At 41.9% G+C, this 15877-nt stretch overlaps 1 protein-coding gene across 1 annotated transcript in view; it reads left to right on the top strand.

Annotated features, from left to right (window-relative positions):
• Nucleotides 1–15877, top strand: part of PRKCE (protein kinase C epsilon) — a 726422-nt gene that overhangs the window by 606463 nt on the left and 104082 nt on the right. The window contains exon 11 of the mRNA XM_044663289.1: nt 661–815. Coding sequence (XP_044519224.1) covers nt 661–815 — 155 coding nt within the window. The remainder of the gene's footprint in view (nt 1–660; nt 816–15877) is intronic.

Consider the following 15877-nt stretch of genomic DNA (forward strand, 5'->3'; position numbering starts at 1 on the left):
GAAGGAAACAGGATGAAGTGACTTGCCCTGGATCACACAACTAGTGCCTGAGGCCAGATTTGAACTCTGGTCTTCATGATTTCAGGTCTGTCTATCCAGTGAGACATCTAACTGCCCAAATCTTCACACACAAACACATATACATATATAATATATATAATTATAAATAACATATACATATATGCTTTTTCTTTTCAAAAAGATTTCATTTTACAGATGTGGTTTGAGCAATACTCAAAATTGCCATTAAACTGATAATTATATACAGATATTATTTCATTTACTCTCCTTAGAAACACCATAAAGATAAGGTAGGAATTGCTTCTCCTCTGTTTTATAGAAGACAGCAGAGAAATCCATTTCGGATTTTAATGACAGATTCAGTGCTAAAACCCATGACTCCTGACTCTTCTTCCAGCACACTTTCCAGGATGCCACCTCTGAGGCAGCACCCAGCTCCTCTGCCATGCTTTCTTTGTGCTTTCCTCATTTATGTGTTTCCTGGGAGGTTCCCCTTTCTTCCCTACATCCTGAACCCCACGTTCTAAGTATGTTTCAAATTCCTCACGCAAGTGAGCCTGGCATAGTGGACAGGCAAAACAGATTCCTTTGATACCCGGAAAGGAAATTAGCTAAATGTCCTAATTTGATGAATTTCAGGATCGTCTCTTTTTCGTCATGGAATATGTAAATGGAGGAGACCTGATGTTTCAAATTCAACGTTCCCGCAAATTCGATGAACCTCGATCTCGATTCTATGCCGCGGAGGTCACATCAGCACTCATGTTCCTTCACCAACATGGTGTCATCTACAGGTTAGCCGTTTCTTCTTTTCTTTGGGTTTTTAAAAAATAAAAACATCATGAAATCTCTAGACAGTTGGACTCATTTTGGCTCCTCTCCCATTGATCTCTTAGCAACCAGCTTTAGATTAGTTGTTTGTTCCAATTTGCTTACATAGAAGGGGTTTTTTTTTTCCTTCTTTTTTGGCTGTTTATCATTGTGAATGTTAACATTTGAATGGTCTCTGGAGTTCTGGCCAAATGTGTGTGCCAGTTTTGTATTAAAGTACAAGCAAGGCATTTTAAAGGGCTTGGCACAAAGTGACCTGGGGGTGACCTTCACCTTCCCCTTGCAGACCAACCGCCATTTCTTCACTTTTCCCTTCAGTGCCATAGATTTCCTCTGCTTCCCAACCTTTGCCACTTCCTGAGTTTGTTTACCTTAGCTGTCTCCAACAGATAGGATCGGGAAAGAGGAGTCACAAAGGGTTCTCAGTTTGTGATGCAGGGGAAAGGGGGGAGTTGAAGGCACCCAACAGGAAGTGACTATTGGAAGACCATTTAGCCTTGCTTGTTGCCCCCTGAATCTCTCTTCCAAGAAAGCACACACACACACACACACACACACACACACACACACACACACAAACACTCACACTCACACTCACACTCACACAGAAAGTCACTCCATTTCCAGTAAGGAAGAAGGTCCATTTACGCAGGCTGCTCTATGAGGTCAGGAATTCTGGGAGGAGTGACCACTTATTATTAGAAACAGGGACATTAAAGGTCCTCGAGGGATTTTTTTTTTCAGCTACTGTCAACTGCTACATTTAGTTAGTTGCTCTTTCCTATTTTTTCCTCCTTTTCTTAAATACAAGTCAAGGGATTTATCGCTATTGGCCATAAACCACTGCAGCCTTGGTTGAGTCCACGTAGGTCCCATCTGGTTTGACTCAAATCCCAGGCCTCAGTCAATCAAGTATTGATTGGATCACCTTGTATGGTCAAGGCACTATGGGGACACAGGATGTGGAAAAACAACTAACAAACAAGACAGGATGTGAGCTCTGCTAATCCTGCCGTCTGGGGCGCAGAGGTGTTTCTGCCGTTGAGAATCTCAGTCTGGCTGAGGACCTGAGATAGGAAAAAGACAATTAAAAATGCAAGACAGCGTATGAAAAAGAGCTAAATAAGAGATCAGACTATGGGGTCAATGGGAGATGAGTGAAAAGACAAACCATTCTGGGTTGGAGTGATCAAAGAACACTTCGCAGAGAAGACTTTGCAGGTTGGTTTGAAGGATGGATAGATACTTTGGAGTTTGGGGTAGAACAGTAAGGGTAGGAGAAGTTCCCGACCCATGAGGAAATGATGAAAGGAAAATTAAACAACCAGGAATAAGTATGGCTCATGAAAGAATGATGAAGGCATGGACCTAGCCAGAGAAGACTTTACTTAGAAGGACTACAAATAGAAATGCAACCACAGGTGGTTTTCCTTTTGAAGAGTATTTTCCATATATTCATATGAATAAGAATTAAAGAAGCAAAGTAGCATAGTGGAGAGAGAGCAGGCCTAGAAGTCAGGAAGAGTTTTGCCTGTGACACCTACTGGCTATATGACACTGGTCAAGCCTTTGAACCCCTCAGGGCCCTAGGCAATACTTTAAAGCTATGAATTTCGTGGAAGGTGCCAACCTGAATTGGTAGAAGGCATTTTCTCATCTGAGAGTTCCTCACACCAGGTTCACTCCCTCTCTTTATTAATGATAACAAAGAAGATGATGATGATGATGATGGTAGCTGGCATCCTCATAGTGCTCACTCACATAATAATAACAATAATTCACATTTCTATGGTATTTCAAGTTTTGCAAAGCCTGTTACATACATCTCATAGGATATTCAACAAAAGTCACCATCTCAGTTTCCATTAATCAAAGTAACCAAAAGGTAAACAGATAGGATGTCTGTGAAGCAAGGTGGTATAATGGAAAGGGCGCTGAATTTGGAACCAGAGGACCTGAGCTCAGATCCCAACTTTGTCTCTTCTGATCTGTATGTCCTTAGAAATGTTACTTAACTTCTACAGGCCTCAGTTTACTTATCTATAAAATGAGGTGGTTGGATGAGATATGGGCTCTGAGATCCCTTCCAACTCTAAATCTATGATTGTAAGAATGTAGACCATTTTCCACCATGGGAATCTCTAGAGTTGCATCAGGAAGGTTTGATGCATGTACCTCAAATACTCAAAAACATTCACTTACCCTCCATTATCTATTAAATAAGATTCAGATCCTTTGTTCGATCTTAAAGGTTTGGCACAGTTTTGTCCTACTTCTCACTAGATGAATTCTCTTGGTTTATTCAATATCCATCCATCCCACCATATGCATTTCTCTTTAATGCCTTCCCTCCATGATCTACCCCTGAGCCTGGCCAAGTCCTGCTCATCCTTCAAGATCCAGCTCAAATTCTATCTCAGTGGAGCTGCACTTTCTAGGTCAGGTCCTCTCCTCTGAACTCTTATACTATTCATTATCTTTTCCATTCATTCTTTACTTGGCATATGCTGTCTTGGAGTTTCTGTTATCTTTGTGTGTATACATAAAGTCTCATCAACTAAATCTTAAATTCTTTGAAAGTGTATACAGTCGAGAAATTTCTCCAAGAGGCATATGTGTATACGTACACACACACACACACACACACACACACACACACACACACACACACACACACACACACACACCCTCGGCTCTCATATTCCTCTTGTTCATCTGAGCTTTTTGGTTTTAAGCCTATAGGCAGATGGATTCTCTGCCTTGTGGATTAACCAGACCCATGACCTCTCTGCTGCCCACTTGGGTGCTGAGCTTCCAGTACAAGGGTCTGGGCCACAAAGGGAATAGGGGGATTAAGTGAGTGAGTGTGTTTTATTCCAAAACTAAAGAGGGATTAATTTGGAATCATCCACTGTGTTGTATTATCTAAGTCTTCCCTCCCTTCCTCTGGTAGTGGTGTTTAGCAATCTAGCAGGGCCAGGGTTTGAAGGATTAGCTTCAGTGCTCAAACTAAAGTTTAATTCTCCAGCCCTGCCTACCGGAATTTATATACAAAGTAATTAGCAGTTAATTTGCCAATCTCTGAGAACCAAAAGAAGAGGTCACTTCTCAGGCCATTTGCTTACAGTTGAAAGGAGACCCAAACTGATAAACATGACCCCACCTTTTTCCTTGGGTGGGTTTCCCATGTCCTGTCTCACATGTAAACATAACTTCTGTTAGGGTAGCTCATCTTCATCCTCTTCCTCCTTGTCCTCTCCCCTCCAATTTTTGCCCCCTCCTTTTGCCCTTCTCTCTTCTTTTTCCTTCCTATCCCACCTTTCTGCTGCTTTCTTGTCCCCCTTTCTCTCCCATCAGTTTGCTGGGCTTTGCTTTGGCTTATGTAGGATCCCTTCATATTCACTTTCCTGCAAATGATGGCAGGTTTTCCTTTTTCTACACACACACACACACACACACACACACACACACACACACACACACACACAGACACACACACACTGAGTTCTTGACTCCCTAGGTTAATAGCATGAGAGACAAGACACATTTCAATTCAAAGCTTACAGAGAGGAGGGTGCAAGACTTTTAAGAGTAGCCATTCTGAGATGCTTTCCAGGACTAAAAGGGCTGAGCATCAAAGTCCTCATGGGGACAATTGGTTCATGTAGTGAGGAAAGGCAAATGGGGAAGAATGCAGACGACATGAAAATGCCAAAAACTAAGCATAAATCTTGGCAAGATGAGCATTCCCCATTGTCCTCTTGGTTGCCAAATATTTTTTCAGTCTCTCTCTCTCTCTCTTTTTTTCATGGTTCCTTTCTATTTCCTGTCAATAGTGGCCAAAGCTTCTAAGTGTCTTTATAAGGTACAGATAAAATTCAGTACCTTAGAGTCATAGGGGTTAGAGCTAAACTTCTCACTATACAGATGAGGAAACTGAGGCCTGGGGAGACAAGGCAGCTTATCCAAGGTGACAGAAGCAAATGAGTAGCAGAAGCAAAATGGTATAATAGAAAGAGCAATGGGTTTTGGGGGCAGAAGGCTTATGTTTCAGTCCCACCTTTGATGCTGGCTAGCGATGTGATTCTCAGCAGCTTCTTTCTCCAATCCTGGCCTCAGTTTCCTCATCTGCATGGAATATTCTAGCTGACCTTGAAAGTCCTCCCCAGCCACAAACCCTAAACTTGTCCTTCTGACTTTATCCTCCACATCTAGCCAGTTCTTTTTCCACTCTGCCCCTCCTGCAAGGATGTGCATGCTTATGCACATATATGTACATGCCTGAACTCACACACGGACATCTGGACACATGCATGTTTGTGTGTGTCCACAGAGAGAGATGAGAGTTTTAAGTGTATCTCTGGTAGAGGCAAACCATCAGCCTACCCAATAGAATTGTGGATTTGCCTTTCCCTTGAATGTATTCTTCCTCCATTCATTGTATGCTCAGACCTTCCAACCTTTGACTATTCCACTTAATGAGGCAGTGAAGTGGGGCAGCGGATGGAACCTTGGACCTAGAATCAGGAAGACTCGATTTCAAATCCTGCCTCAGACATTACCTGGCTGGCTGACCCTAGCCAAGTCACTTAACCTCATTCCATCTCAGTCTCTTCATCTACAAAAAGAAGATTAAGAAATAATAATCATCACAAGGATGGGATGAGAATCAGATGAGGTGACACTTAAAGTACTCTGCAGATCTCAGAGTGTGATATAAATACTCGCTCTTAAGTGGTCAGAACAAGAAGAGAGGCTGCCTTTTGGGCTCTGTTTAGACAAGGGTTGAGTTGGGTTCATTGGCCAAAAAAAGCTTGGGTTCCAGTCCGGGCTCTGACCTTCTCCCTCTGCAGGACCCTCTATGCATTCAAGAGTCTGTTGTGGAGAAGGAGAATTGGGCTTGTTCTGTTTGGACAGAACCAGGAGCAGCAGGTGTCAGCTGCAAAGAGTCCAATCTAAGGCTTGACGTCAGGATGAACCTCCCCATGACCAGAGAAGTCCAGAAAAACAATGGGCCTCTTTGAGGGGTGAGGCTAGGTGAACCCTCATCAGGATGCGCAGGGGGTTCTCTGAGGTTCCTTCCGACTCAGAAACGCTCAGTTTTTGTGATCTCTGCTCTCCTCCTTGTTCAGTGGCGATCTCATCCCCCCTGCTGATCTCCTGGGGGTAGGGAGAGGCTCATTTAACGTCACATTCATGAAGAAGTGCTTGGAGAAGTGTGAAGCACTGTATGAACTGAGCTATAATCCGTACAGGGAGCTTCTGGCCTTTAGCCATCCCAAAATAAGGAACCTTCTTCAGCCCTGAATTTCCCAGCTTTCAGTTTGTCCACATCAGGGCAGTTAAACCCGGAGGCTTGCTGTTTCCTGACCACTGCGTCAGGCACTAAGGCGACAAACTGCATGATTCTTGGCCTCAAGACTTCTAGCATGTTTAATCTGTAACAGGGGCTGAATGAGTGGTTGCCACTTTTTATGTATGTTGTGTTGATAAAAGATAAATAACAACCTAAAAATATTCATTGTGGTATGCTGTGCCAAGCCGTGCCATACCATACCTGTGTGCCGCACTGTATGAGACTGTACCATGTGCCACACTACGCCACGCTGTTCAGTGCCATACGTGCCATGCTGTACTATGCCAGGTGACACCATGCCATGCCACAGCACATACCATGCCATGTCATGCCAGAGCATATTGTGCCATACTATACCAATTTATACCATGCCACACCATACTATACCACATCATAACCCATCATACTGTACCATACCTTATCATGCCACATCATACCATACTACCCTATGCCATAGTATACCATGCCAAGCCATACTCTACTCTGCTATGCCAGTCTTTTTCAAGCTTGGGGCAAAGGTCCCCAGATATATCCGCACAAAATCCAAGTCTCATAACCCTCTTCCAAATTCAAATTTCAAAAGCTGTGTCCTCTTCTGAGCAAGAGAAGCAGAGCCCCAGAGGAGGAGCTCAGAGATTTCTCCTGAGGGAGTTGGGTGGGGACAGAATGAAAACCTCAGTAGAACTTTCTAGCCTAGAAAATGGCATCATCTTTGGTCTTTTATAATATGTCAAGAACATAATCTTCTCTTTGTAGTCTTGTCATATACTGGTCTCCTTTCCATTTTCTCCAACCCAGCCATACTGGCCTTTTCTTGGTTTCTCACAACACCCCCTTGACCATCTCTGTGCCTTTACATTGGTCATTTCCAGATTCCTGAAGTACACATTCTCCTCCCTTCTGCCTCAGAATATCTCTCTTCCTTTAAGAAACAACTTAATGGCCATATTCTGTATGAAGCCTTTCCCAATTCTCCCAGCTGCTAGGGCCCTTCCGCCTACCAACATTGAATTTATTTATATTAATTTTCTTTAGAGTTATTCTGTATGTACTTGTCTGTTTATTTCTTGTCAGCCTTAGTATAAGTTTCTTGAAAGTAAATATTGATCCATTTACTGTATTCCTATCTCCAAGATGTATCCCAGTGCCTGGCACAAAGTAGAGTTGTTTCTTTTTTTTTTTTTTTTTTTAATCCTTACCTTTTGTCTTAGAATTGATATACGTATTGGTTCTAAAGTAGAACAGTACGGGATAGACATTCAGGATTATATAACTTGCCCAGGGTCATACAGCTAGGAAGTATCTGAAGCCAGATTTGACCTCCCATCTCTAGTTTTGGCTCTCTATTCACTGAGCCATGTAGCTGCCCCCACATAGTAGGTTCTTGACCAATGCTTGTTATTGATTGATTGGCAAGAGAGCCAATAGACAAGGGAGGCAGATTTTTCCTTTTTCACCTTGCCTCTTTTGTGAGGGGTTTGGAAAAATGGGAATCAGTATGCTTTAACATAAAGATTATTGAATTTTGAATCATAAGACTAGGGTCCAAATCCCAGCTCTACCATTTGTTCAAAAACAAATCATTTCAATTTTCTCAAGCCTCATGTTTGTCATATGTTGGACTGTGTGATCTCCAAGGGCTCTTTGTGCTCTAGAGCTATGGGTCACAGTGGGGGTCGTAGTAAGACACAATACTGGCAGAAAGAGACATTTTAAAGAAGTCTTTGGATGGAAGAAAACCAAAAGGAAGCTTCTGTGAGAGAAGAAAGATGGGAGATGGGATCTATGAGGAATGGCCTAAATCAACCAAAGCAGGCATCTGATCTAGGCTGAAGTCCTAAATGGAGAGCTGTGGTCACTCCCATGCTTTAGGAAGATTATTTTGGAAGTTCAATGGAGGATACATGAGATAAGGGAAAAGAACAAGTTATTGGTGGTATCTCTCTGTCTCTCTCCCTCCTTCCCTCTCTCTCCCTCTCTCCGTCTCTGTGTCTCTATGTCTCTCTGTGTGTCTCTCTTCTTACCTTATCTTAGAATCAATGCTAAGTATCAGTTCCCAGGCAGAGGTATGGTAAGGACTAGGCCAGTGATGGCAAACCTTTCAGAGACTACATGCCATGCCCCACACCCTCCCCAGACTGTGTGTTATGTCCCCCTCTCACCTTATCCCAGACAGGAGAGGGAGAAAGGGAAGGGAATGGCTTGGGCACTCTTCTCAGGGGAGGGAGTAAGAACTTCTATTGGGCTGTTTGGCAGAGGGCAAGGAGGCATGGTGGGAAAGGGAAGGAGAAGGGGAAGGGAACAGCTCTGCTTGAGCCCCTCCTCTTTTCTAGGCACTAACTCTGACAGGTGATGGCATACATGCCCACAGAAAGGTCTCTGCATGCCATCTTCGGCACATGTATCATCATCGCGAGGCTAGGCAATGGGGGCTAAGTGACTTGTACAGGGTCACACAGCTAGGAAGTATCTGAAGTCATATTTGAACCCAGTACCTTTTGTTTCTAGACTTGGCTTTCTATTCATTGAGCCACCTTGGTGATCTCTTCAGAGTTCTCTTGATTTGGCTTATTTCACCTTCATTATTTTATGATTAGTAATCTTTTAATTGTGAAACCTCTAATGGTCTCTTCTCAATCTTACAACAATCTTCAACAATTTTACCTCTTAGTTTCCCTGAACTCCTTCAAGACTCTACTCAAATCCCACCCTATGCACAGGGCAGTTTTCCCAACTCCCTAACTTCTGGCACATCTCAGATTACTTTCCAACTACTCTGTAGGTATCTTTTGTGTCCATAATTATTTACATAGCCTCCCCTTTCTGAAAATGAGCTCTTTGCGGGCAGGGACTGTTATTGTCTTCTTTTATATTTTCAATACTTATTATAATTCCTGACACATAAGTACATGTTGATGGACTAACTTTTGCAACTATTCAGGCAAGAGGTGATGACTAATTATTGCTATTGTTCAGGTAAGAGTAATGAGAATTCATTGGCACTTAAGGAGGTGGCCACCTGGGTGGAGGGAAAGGGATAGACTTGGAAGAAGAAGTCGTGGAGGTAGAATCAATATCTGATAACTAAAATAGGGGCCACTCAACAGCAAAAAGTCAAGGATGCTGTTAAAGTTCTGGACCTGAGTGACTGGAATGATGGCCTCAACAGAAATGGGGAAGGCTAGAGAAGAGGTAGATATAGGAAAGAAGAAAAGGAGTTCTGTCTTGGGTGTGTTGAATTTGAAAGGCCATTGGATGTCCAGTTGGAGATACACGAGGCAGATGTGGATGCTGAACTAGAGTTTATGAAAGAGATTAAGGTTGAATATTCTCCATTAGGGCAGGGAGTCATCAGATAGAGATGATAATTGAACCTAAATAATTTACTGATTGCTCAATCTAGACCAGCCCCATACTGGGAGAGAGAAGGCAATCCAAGCCATACCTGCTTTAGAAGACAAGTTATGACATCTGAAGAGGAAAACCAAACATAGCCGTATACTATTAAGTGCAGAAAAACTACTATTGTGTGAAAGGCAATAAATGCTGAAGGAAGACAGAGAAGGAAGAGATGAGTGTTAGCTAAAAGAGGCAGGGAGAGAGAGAGAGAGAAAAAGAGACAGACAGACAGACAGACAGACACAGAGACACAGAGACACAGAGAGACAGAGAGAGACAGAGACAGAGACAGAGAGACAGAGACAGAGTCAGAGACAGAGACAGAGAGACAGACAAAGACAGAGACAGACAGAGAGACAGAGACAGAGAGAGTGTGTGCAGAGGACTGGTCACTGGGGAAGGGGTTTGGGGTCTGTGGAATCATATAGATGACAAGTGGAACCATAAGGTTGTTGATAAACAATTTCTTTCCAAAAGCAATGACACTATTGATTTGATTAGAATTCCCAGAGCCAATGGTGGGAGGATGTACAGTAGAAAAGAAGATGGCCAAGATGTCTGGCTAAATGGGATAGGGTCTGAGGCCAGCTAGATATGGCAAGCTATGATGACTGGTCAGTAGCTCAGATATCTCAGACTGACCTTCTAAAGCTGAATAAATTATGTCTCCCAGAGTATAGTCTCTGGAGGTCTGGAGATCTGGAGGATACAGGACGAAAGGCAATAAGATGACTAGGATAGATGATTGGGTGAAATAGAAAGAATAGTCTGATTTTGGTCTGGTCGGGGGTAGAGTTGAGTTAGTACAAATTAAGCTCAATGTGTTTCCTCTCTCAGGAGTTGTTGTTGGTGTTGTTTAATCGTTTCAGTCATATTTAACTCTTCATGACCCATCTGGGATTTTCTTGGCAAAGATACTGAAGTGGTTTGTCATTTCCTTCTCCAGCTCATTTTACATATAAGGAAACTGAGGCAAACAGGGTGAAGCGATTTGTCCAGGGTCACACAGTGCCTGAGAACAGATTTGAACTCAGGAAGTTGAGTATTTCTGACTTTAGACCTAGCATTCTATCCACTACATCTCCCAGGGATGGCTATGCTTGAATGTCTCATTAGAGAATGACTTTTGTCTCCTGATGAAGGAATTTCAGCCATTAATTATAGTGTATGGATAAGAAAAAAGGTATATTGGGTGAGGGTTTAGGAGAGATAATGAAAGCCAGAAATTCTGCTAATAGGTGACTACGTCCTCTACTTACGTAGAAAACCATGCCTGTTGTTGCTTAAATTAGAAAATGAGGAAACTGAGGCAGGCAAGACTCATAAGATGATAGATGTAGAGGTAGAACAGGCATCAGAGGGTCTTAATTAGTGCTGGTCCTATCACTGATAGGTTTCATTGAAAGATGCCAGGCAAAGATTGGTTCTTCCAGAAAAGGTTGGCATTCTTGTCATTCTGGGTTCTGTATTTGTTCAGGGCATGGCCTTCCTTGCCCAACCCTGATTTGTATAATGTTGTGTTTGTGTAAATAGACAAGCGACCTTTACTTTTTGATAATAGTGAGGAGGAGGGTCAAAATGCAGTTAATATTAAATGACAAAGAGGAGAGGGAGAGGAGAACATAGGAAGAGGGAGCTAGCTGGCCAGGATGAAAGCCAAGTTTCCATTCCTCTGAGGAAAGCTGTTAGTACTGAGAAGCTCAGAAGTAGGACTTGGACTGTCTGTGACATTTTAGCTAGAGAACAAACAGGAAGTTGGGAGTATCGAGGGAAATTCCTGATTAAATTTGGTTGAGGATTTCAATAATGGTGTATAGCTAAGAGGAAATGGGCAGAGGCTGATTCCCCTCTTTCTCTATCCCCACATCACCTCACACAGACTGGGCACACAGAAGGTATTAAAAAAACTATCCATTCATTGGAATTGAATTGATTTGAGATAGAAGCAAATGACTAAAACTTGCAGTCACCAAGACTTGAAATATTTGGGTCTTCCTTGATTTTGCCTTTCCTCCATCCCCATGTTCCATTGCTTGCCAAGCCCTGTTCATCCTACCTCTACAGCAGGGGTCAGCAACCTTTTTTGGCCGTGAGAGCCATAAACACCACATTTTTAAAAATGTAATTTTGTGAGAGCCGTACAGTGCTCACAGTGCGCCAACTCCTGTAACAGTGCCTGAAAAAAAAATGACTTTATGGCTCCTGCAGAAAGAGCCAGATCTGGCCCTCAAAAGAGCCAGATATGGCTCGAGAGCCAAATGTTGCCGACCCCTGCTCTACAGAGTCTGTTATATCCATCCCCTTCCCTCTACTCATAGAGCCACCATCCTAGAACAAGCTCTCATTCCTTTTTGTCAGAATGATCATAAAAGTCTCTCACTTGGCTTCCCTGACTCCAGTATCTCTTTATTTTCTAATCTATCTTTTACTTCAGGGAATTGATGACCCAATAGATATGGGCACTGCCTTCACTATTGCAAAAAGGAGTTCATTGTTACCTTAAAGAATTTTTGTCTATGCCTTTTCTCTAAATCCTCTCTCCTTCTCCCCCCACCCACAAAAAAGATCTATCAAGTATCCTAGAGACCTTCTAGGTCTTTTAATAATTTATGGGGGTAGTTAGGTAGTTCAATCACTAGACCAGAACTGGAGACAGGAAGTCCTAGGTTCAGATCTGGCTTCAAACATCTCTTACCTGTGTGACTCTGGGCAAGTCACATAACCCCAATTGCTGAACCCTTGCTCTTCTTCTGCCTTGGAACCAATATGTGGTATCAATTCTAAAACAGAAGGTAAGATTATTAAAAATAAAATAATAATTTGTAGATACTGTTACAAGATGCAGGCTATTCTCTTGTTATTCTTCACTCTTATTACATAACTGGTCCATGTCCTCTTCTAATCATTTGTTTTCTTACTGTCTTTTATACCACTTACTCCATGCAAATCATCACAAGAAAGCAACAAGTATTTTCCAACTGCCTATTATGTACCAAGTGCTGGGTAAACTTACTTTTGGGGAGTATAGAACAAATAAATACATGACTGCTAGGTGGTGCAGTGGATGGGGACAGGCTGGAAGTCAGGAAGACTCATCTTCCAAATCTGGTCTCAGGCACTTACTAGCTGTGTGACTCTGGGCAAATCATTTAACTCTGTTTGCCTCAGTTTTCTGACCTGTAAAATGAGTTGGAGAAAGAAATGGCAAATGACCCCAGTATCTTTGCCAGGAAGACCCCAGATGGGGTCACAAAGAGTCAGACACAATTCAAACAGCTTAACAACAAAACTTCAATACAAGGTAGCTAGGGAAGGAGGCAAAAAAGGCATTGTGTAGAAAATGATGCTTGGATTCCTAGGCAGCTAGGTGGTTCAGTGAATAGAGTGCTGCCCTGGAAGTCAGGGAGATTTCACTTTATATCCTGGCTCAGAAATATATTAGTTGGAACAAAATAAAACCATATCAAAATTATGGCTTTTCCCAAGTCCATATCACCATTGTAAAATCCCTCTCTTCTTTCAATAACTATAGCTAGCATTTATATAAAGCTTTAAGGTTTGCAACATTGTCCCTCCCTCCCTTCCTTCCTCCTTCCTTCCCTCCTTCCTTCCTTCCTTCCCTCCTTCCTTCCCTCCATTCTTCTCTCCTTCCCTCCTTCCATTCTTCCCTCCTTCTATTCTTTTCTTCTTCCTTCCTTCCCTCCTTCTTTCCTTCCTTCCTTCCTTCCTTCCTTCCTTCCTTCCTTCCTTCCTTCCTTCCTTCCTTCCTTCCTTCCTTCCTTCTTTCTACTTTCCGTTTTTAGTAACTCTTACCTTCTTTCTTAGTATCAATACTAAGAGAAGGGTGGCAAGGGCTAGGCAATCAGGACTAAGTGACTTTTCCATAGTCACACAGCTAAAACCATCTGAAGTCAAATTTGAACCCAGGACCTCCTATCTCTAGGTCTGGCTCCCAATCCTTTGAGCCACCTTGTTGTTCCCTCCTTCTATTTTCAAAAAGGGAGTACTAAATGGCTGTTGAGGTTCCTTTTATCTCTACTTGTATGATATTTTAAACAATTCTCATTTGTTTCTAGTCCACTCACTATCTTGGTTGCCCTTCTCTAAACACATTCCATTTTGTCAATATCCTTCCTAAAATGTGGCACCCCGAATGTGGCATTCCCTCAGAAGTAGTTTGACTAGGGCCTTATAGATTGAATGCCAAATGTAATTAAGTCGTATAAAATATTAGGAAATAGTAATATGTTTGACTCTTTGTGACCCCATTTGGGGTTTTCTTGGCAAACATACAAGAGTGGTTTACCATTTCCTTCTGCAGCTTATTTTACAGATGAGGAAACTGAGGCAAATAGGATTAAATGACTTGCCCAGTGTCATGCAGCTAGTAAATTTTTGAGGCCAAATTTGAACTCAGATCTTTCTGACTCCAGGCCCAGTATTCTATTCACTACATCATGTAGTTAATGTTTAATGGGAATCCTTAAGCTTGGATACTTCTTGATCACCGTACTATGAATAGATATGGCTACTTTGAGTTTTTGTTCCTTCTACACCAAATGTAGTAATTGGCTTCCATTACCCAAATTTTATGTATATCTCCTATCCTAACTTGGGGAGCCCTAGATTTAGGGCTAGGAGACCTTGTTCAAGTCCCAGTTTTGCCATCTATTAGCTGTGTGCAAGTCACTTAATGCTAGGTTTCCTCATCAATAAAATGAGGGCATCGGCTATATAATCTCTAAGGTTTCTTTTAGGTTTTAGATTCTGGGAATGTCTGAGTTCTTTTCCTGCTCTGTGATTTAGGTAGGTTGTGAATAATCATGCCTCATTCCTTTTTTTTTCTTTTAATGCCTCATTCTTAAAGAGTTTTTTACACTTAAAAGAGTTTTGCAATGCCTAACTGCATTACTGTTACAGCTGCTGTTATTTGGTGTATTTTTAAAGATGTCATTCCTGATTTTGACTCTGCTTATCCCATATTGCAACTTCTTGAATCAGTGAATGGGAATGAATCATTTTCTTTCCCTCCCAACCTCCTCCCTCTTCCCATCCTATCCACACTTTTCATGTTTGGACAGATCCTGAAGGGAGAGATCAAGGAGTGTTTTCTAGTATGGCTAACTAGTTGATTGGGTAGAAGTATGTTTCCTGAAATTTTTTGCAAGACAATCCCATGGTTCTTTGCATCACAGGAATATTTTATGAGATGTAATTGCAAGTGACTCTTTTACCCAGAGTTGATTCACCATCATGGGGGCAGGGGTGAAGAGCCATTTCAACCTTTATTTCCTATGATCATGAGATATTATTCATCAATTTCCTGAGTTAAAAAAGCAGTATTTCAAGGAGAGGTTGGGAAATTTCTCAGCTAGGATGGCAAGTTATCTTCTTCACTCCAGGAGGCCCTGTTTCCTATAGTTAGAGTGTCATATTAGCTTGAGTGTAGCTTTAAAAAAAATTTGAGATTGTAGCAAAGAACACGGTGAATTATAGTATTAGGTATTTAAAAAGGGTAGCAGTATGGGAAGGAAGACAGATAAGAGAGTGATCTGCAGTCTGAAATATCTAGATTTTGGTCTAGCTCTCTCTAGGGTAAGAAGGTATAAAGGGTTAGAGCTAGAAGGCACTCTAAAGATTCCTCTTGGGATCATAGCATTCACAATTCTGAGAGACCTTCAATACCATCTAGCCTAGCTCTCTTACTTTGAAAATATAAAAGCTGAAGCCAAGATCAGTGACTTATGGGAGGTCACTGGCCCTATTGACCCTCTTCCCAGAAAGGAGAAAGCAGCAATCATTGTCTGAGATCTTGGACATTTCAACTAGTGACCTGACTACCAAAAAGGGCTACCTTAATATAGTTCACTGGAGAATTACTCAGGTTTTCCTTTCATTCTCACTAGGTAGCTAATATTTAGCTATTCAGGCCCAGCTTTGAGCTGCTACTGATGGGCTTTAAAACAGCAAAAATGAAAAACCAAACCCCAAACCATACCATTTATCTCAGAAAGTGTCAGCTATTTCAAGCACAACAAATGCACAGTCTCTAAATTCAACATGGTAGCTCGGACATCCATCACACTGTTGAATCCCTGTGACTTCTACTAAACCAGTTTCCCAGATCATGGATTCGAATTTATTCAAATACTTTTGATGCAAGTATGATAATAACAACAACAATAATAATCATTCCCATTTATATAGGACCTTAAGGTTTATTAAGTCTTTTCCTCACTCCCTGTAGTGTAAATATTCATAGTTTCATTT

This window comes from Gracilinanus agilis, chromosome 2 (assembly GCF_016433145.1).
Source record: "Gracilinanus agilis isolate LMUSP501 chromosome 2, AgileGrace, whole genome shotgun sequence".
Lineage (NCBI taxonomy): Eukaryota > Metazoa > Chordata > Mammalia > Didelphimorphia > Didelphidae > Gracilinanus > Gracilinanus agilis.